The sequence below is a fragment of the Sus scrofa genome, chromosome X (genome assembly GCF_054392235.1).
Source record: "Sus scrofa isolate SSC_HxYL_T2T_F1_AM1 chromosome X, Sscrofa_HxYL_maternal_Yorkshire_Landrace_v2.0, whole genome shotgun sequence".
NCBI classification, from domain to species: Eukaryota; Metazoa; Chordata; class Mammalia; order Artiodactyla; family Suidae; genus Sus; species Sus scrofa.
This window is the reverse complement of record NC_139401.1, coordinates 93,889,953-93,895,021: the sequence shown is the minus strand read 5'-3', so window position 1 is coordinate 93,895,021 and position 5,069 is coordinate 93,889,953. Positions and strand designations below refer to the sequence as shown.

The 5,069-nt window shown below is 42.9% G+C and overlaps 1 protein-coding gene across 1 annotated transcript; it reads left to right on the top strand.

Moving 5' to 3' along the window:
- The first annotated feature begins 1,425 nt into the window (after nt 1-1,425).
- Nucleotides 1,426-4,457, top strand: TMSB15A (thymosin beta 15A). Its single transcript, XM_003135258.5, has 3 exons — nt 1,426-1,520; nt 2,946-3,062; nt 4,010-4,457. Exons 2-3 carry the CDS (start codon nt 2,963-2,965, stop codon nt 4,045-4,047), a joined length of 138 nt encoding a protein of 45 aa, XP_003135306.1. The 5' UTR covers nt 1,426-1,520; nt 2,946-2,962; the 3' UTR covers nt 4,048-4,457.
- Nucleotides 4,458-5,069: the final 612 nt, after the last annotated feature.

Here is a 5,069-nt window from a genome sequence, read left to right as displayed (position 1 = left end):
GAATGCTCCATGTTGCTCCAGGAAACAAGTCACATAAATCTGCAATGATAGAAAGATGGGCTGGAGACTACATGTCACATTAAGGATAGGAGTACCCCTGGGCAAGTGGGAGGGGAGTGTAAATGGGGTGAAGGTCAAGAAATCTCAATTTTTCTATAATGATTCTATTCAGTTTTTAAAAATACCTAAATATTATATATATATATATATATATATGTAAATATCAACAGCTTCCAAATATGAGTAGCAGAAACACTGGTGTTTGTTATATTTAATGCCTGGAATGTTGTAGATACTCAGTGCATATTATTTGTTGAACGAGTGTGATTTTCAGTTTTAAAAGTTCCTCAAACAAACATAGAAAACTCTGAAATTTACACAACATGCTACAAGAGCATTAAAAAGGGCATGGAGGGAGGTGGGGAAGGCCTGAGATATGCTTGATGAAAGAATAATTCGAATCTATGTAGATCACTACCACCAGAAATGAGCCATGTGGAAAATATGGGGTGCAAGCTAAAGACATGGTCCTATTTCCATTTTGCTTTATCGCTCTGAAGTTCTAGGTGAATATCCAGAAAATGACCTCGAAGTTTTAGTTCTTTCAAGTTAACTGCTAGATTTCATTTCTCTCTCCCAAAATAGACACTAGGTGGTGCTGCTGTCCAAAAATTCTGCTCTATCCTGGCTTAATTCAATCTACAGACAAGTATTTAAGTGTTTGGTGTGGGCCAAGCAATGTGATCAAGATTGGAGGTATCATGAAGAATAGCCTCGGTAGATTCTCCTCTGATTACCCTAAACTAACTGCTACCAGGTTCAGTGGTTGGGAAATTAGAAAATGTGACTTTTACAAAGGGGCGCACCACTGTCACAGAAATGCCCAGCTGTGGGGGTGAATGACCGCCCATGAGCACCCCTCCTCCATGACCTGCTAAGGATTAGAACAGATACTGAACATCGCTTCCAAATCAATATTTGGTTGTCACAGCATACTTAGGCTCCTATGGCTATAAAAAGCCAGGATTCCCAGGAGTAGCTTGGATCGTGGAGATTCCTACGTTGAAAGCTAACTGAGCAGTTGTGCCTGCTTATTGCAGAGGCTCCTATTGTGGAGGAGTGAGTATACTGGGGAGAAAGGGAAGTGGACCCTCAGGACAAAAGTAGTGGGAGAAGCAGGGGAGGTAGACCAGCAACAGATCCCTGGGCGAATCCGAAAGAGCTTGGATGGGGTCTAGGGAGGTTGATCTAGTATGACGTTCTCAAGACCCTGTTGCAGGGGTGAGGTCCTGAGTAGAGGGGAGACGGTGGACTCAGGCCAACAAGGCGAAAATGGCGGGAAGGATGAGGAGGCGAGTCTGGGACCCCTTGGCCAATCGGAGAAGACTAGGGCGGGGTCTGGGGCGGGGCCTGCCTGCAGATTATAACAGCAGGGTTCCGCGCGGGAAGGCTAACCTCGTCCAGGGTGCAGAGCAATCCCAACGCATCGGTCGGCCTTTCTCCGGTCTCCAAGGCTTCGGGTGAGGATGTGCGGCCCCGAGGGAGCCAGAGGACTATGGGGACAAGAGGCTGCGCGGCCGCGGGGATCAGGTGTCAGGCGTCCTGGAACTGAAAGGGCGGGGGTTGGGATGAGCGTTTTGTATCTGCGCGTCTTGGCGAGTTCGCGCCTTTGTCTTCGCTGTGCTGCCTTCTGCGCGCGATGCTGAATCCTCCTTGCGTCGGTCCCTGAAAGGTCGAAGCGGGGAGCCCCCAGAGCGGCCGCTCCCCTGGCGGCAGGTCCGAGGCCGCGAGGACGAGGAATTTGGGGCCTCTTGCAATGGACCCTCCCTCTGGAGCTGGCCCTTCCCTCCCTCCCCTCCTGTGGCTATTAGATTGGGCTGAGCTTCCGACAATGATGAGAGTTATTTTTAAATGTAAGCAAATTGCTGCTAACAAAGTGGCTTATGCGCCCGGCCCTGTTATTATTTATTTGAAGTCCCTGTTTCCCTACCTCTGGATATTGGCAGCTGATCACTTGTCAAAGAAGGGTCTTAAGGTGACCTCGATAGATGGGAGGCATGCTCGGGATGTCTGGCTTCTTGGGGGCCTCTCTGTTTTAATCTGGACACTAGATGTGTCTTACCCCACCAGGGTGGGGCCAGGCACGCGCGGGAGAGCTCTGCTTTCCAAGCTCAGGGGTCTCTTCTGGACAAACCTGAAATGATCACAGGCCACCTCATCTCCTAGCTCCACCCTTTAAGGATAAAATGTGAAATTAAAATCAACTCTATTTGGTTTAATCTCATTCTGCTGAAGTCCTGAGTCTGATCATAATTAGCTGTGATGTCTCATAGCATTTACAAACTAGTGCCAAAAGGAACTATTATGAGACCTCTCATTAGTTATGACAGGATTAAATCTCCTCCCTCTCTTCTTGCAGCTCCGTAATCTACTGTCTTTGGGTAAATGCAATGGAAAGAAAATAGTACAATTTATGCCACCCTTTATTGTGTGCTGCTCCCTAACCCCCAAGAAAAATGCCTCCCCCCCAAGTAATTGCATACAAGGTGCAGGTGTTCAAATAGTGCTGTCTCCTGTCACAAATTCATTATCTGGTTAAACCCAGTCCTTATTTTTTCTTCTGTCTCTATCTGCTCTTGTGCTTCTGTCACCTCTATTTGACCTTCACTATGATTTTTTAGGAGTCAGACATATTGACTCTGGGGTTTAGAGCATCTTGGTTTCTAGTGCTTCCTGATTCACTGTCTTTTACTGCCTATTAGAAATGGGGTAATGATGTGGAATTCAAAGCATTTTGATAAAACCATGACTTTCCTAAGATATGTGCTATTTTCTTGTTAAAAATCAGCAGATAAAATACATGCTGATATTACATGTGAGAATTTCAGGCTGTGGTCCCTTAGAGTGATAATAGTTCTTCCAGTTACATTAAAATTTTTTCTCAGTCTTTCTTTTAATCAAGATGGGTGATAAGCCAGATTTGTCTGAAGTGGAGAAATTTGACAGATCAAAACTGAAGAAAACTAATACTGAAGAAAAAAATACTCTCCCCTCCAAGGAAAGTAAGTAATGGGGTGGGGGTGGGGTTCTAGTGATGAAAAGCAATGGGGGAATATTCATAGGTTTAGTAAATAGGTAAATTCTAGTAAATTTTGCCACAAAGAGAACAATAATTATGTATCCAATGAATTTAATGCAACTCTTAAAAATATCAAATATTTGCCTTTTTACGTGGGTCATATAAGTGTTTCTTACATGATAGACCTAAGAAGTAGTGGGGGAATAAAAAAAATATTGTCATGTTGGAAAAATCACTAAAAAATCACATGACAAACAATTTTGAAGTATTAAACATAACACTAGAAAAATCTTAGCTTTGGCCATTATGTGTTTATTTGGAGTTTCCCACATCTGGCAATTTGGCTCCATGATCTCATTCCTAAAGAACCATACAAACTTTACAGCTTTGACTTTTTCTGTACCTGCCAACAAGATAAGGAAGAGAACAAGTTTAGATCTTGGGTGCATTTGGGGCTTCTAGACCCAAGGGATCAAGTTTGTCTTTGGGAGTTACAGACTGATGAAGAAACGCCAAGCACTTCACAAAACTGAGGGGCACTTTTTTGTCACGTCACTGTTATTTGAGAGTTCCTAAATTAGTCCAAATTGTCTGAAAAGGTATAACTTCCTAATTACATAGTGATAGATAAATCTGAGTAAAATGCTTCACTTGCTCTTCAGTCTCAGAATAGTCTATGGAAAAAATGGGAAAAGCATAAATCTAAATCTGATACAGAAAAACAGACATGGTTGATGTAGATTCTAATGTTCAGGTGATAAACACACACACACACACAGCTGAGGATTTGCAGTTAGTGCCTTGGAATTCTAAATTTAAAGCGGGTATGGTAGCCTTCAATGACTTGGAAAAGAGCTCTTTTGGAAGAGATTAAACTTAATCTTAGGAAAATACCATTTTAATGATTGTTGTTATTTTTTTTTTCCCCAGCTATCCAACAGGAGAAAGAGTGTGTTCAAACATCGTAAAATGGGAGTTTCCTCCAAGAACAAATTTCAACATTGCCTGGATGTCTTGGTTTTAAGCTTATTTTTTGTAAACCTATGTGCTTGTAGAGATTTTAGGCATGGTCTGAAGTCTTTCCATCCAGAATCCCTGGCTAAGAGGTCAAGTGGTAGCTAATGTTCTCTTAGTTTTGTTTCTAAACTTTCCATTGGTACATAAATTCCAGCTGGCTGATGCTGTCAATAATCTCACCATTAATGACCTGTGTGTGTGTAGTCCTCACATCCCTAAGAGATAAGCCGCTTTTAACTTCCTGCACTTGATGTCTCCATTGTTCCATAAGCTTCATGATGTGGCATGCATTTGCCGATGCTCACAGCTTATTTTCACTTCTAATGTAGTGATAAAATAATAAATATAATCATTATGTCGAGACTCCTGTGGTGGTCCATTCTTGGTGGTCTTCTACAGGCTGAAAATACACAAGGGTACTCTTTTCAGCCAAATGAAATGGTTTGTTTTGTTTTGTTTTGTTTTTGCTTTTTAGGGCTGTAACTGAAGCACATGGAGGTTCCCAGGCTAAGGGTCTAATTGGAGCTCCAGCTACTGGCCTATGCCACAGCCATGGCAACGCCAGATCCAAGCCGTGTCTGTGACCTAAACCACAGCTCACAGCAATGCTGGATCCTTAACCCACTGAGCGAGGTCGGGGATTGAACCTGAAACCTCATGGTTCCTAGTAGGATTCGTTTCTGCTGTGCCACGACCTAAAATGGTTGAAGGAAGGCCACTTTAGCAGATTAGTCACATAGAAAAGTCCCTCCTTTGTCCAGGTCTGGTGGGTTCTCACTCACTTTTTTCCATTGATGGAATCATAGAATTTAGGAATCTTGGGAGAGGAGGTAAGTGGACTAGTCCCCTTAGCTTGGAGATGAGGAAATGAACACATGGGGTCTGAAGTGATCTCTTAAGGTGAATAAGGATTGGGATTTAAACTGAGTTCTCTTTTTTCTGAAAAGTATTTTTGAAATTAATGATGGGAGAC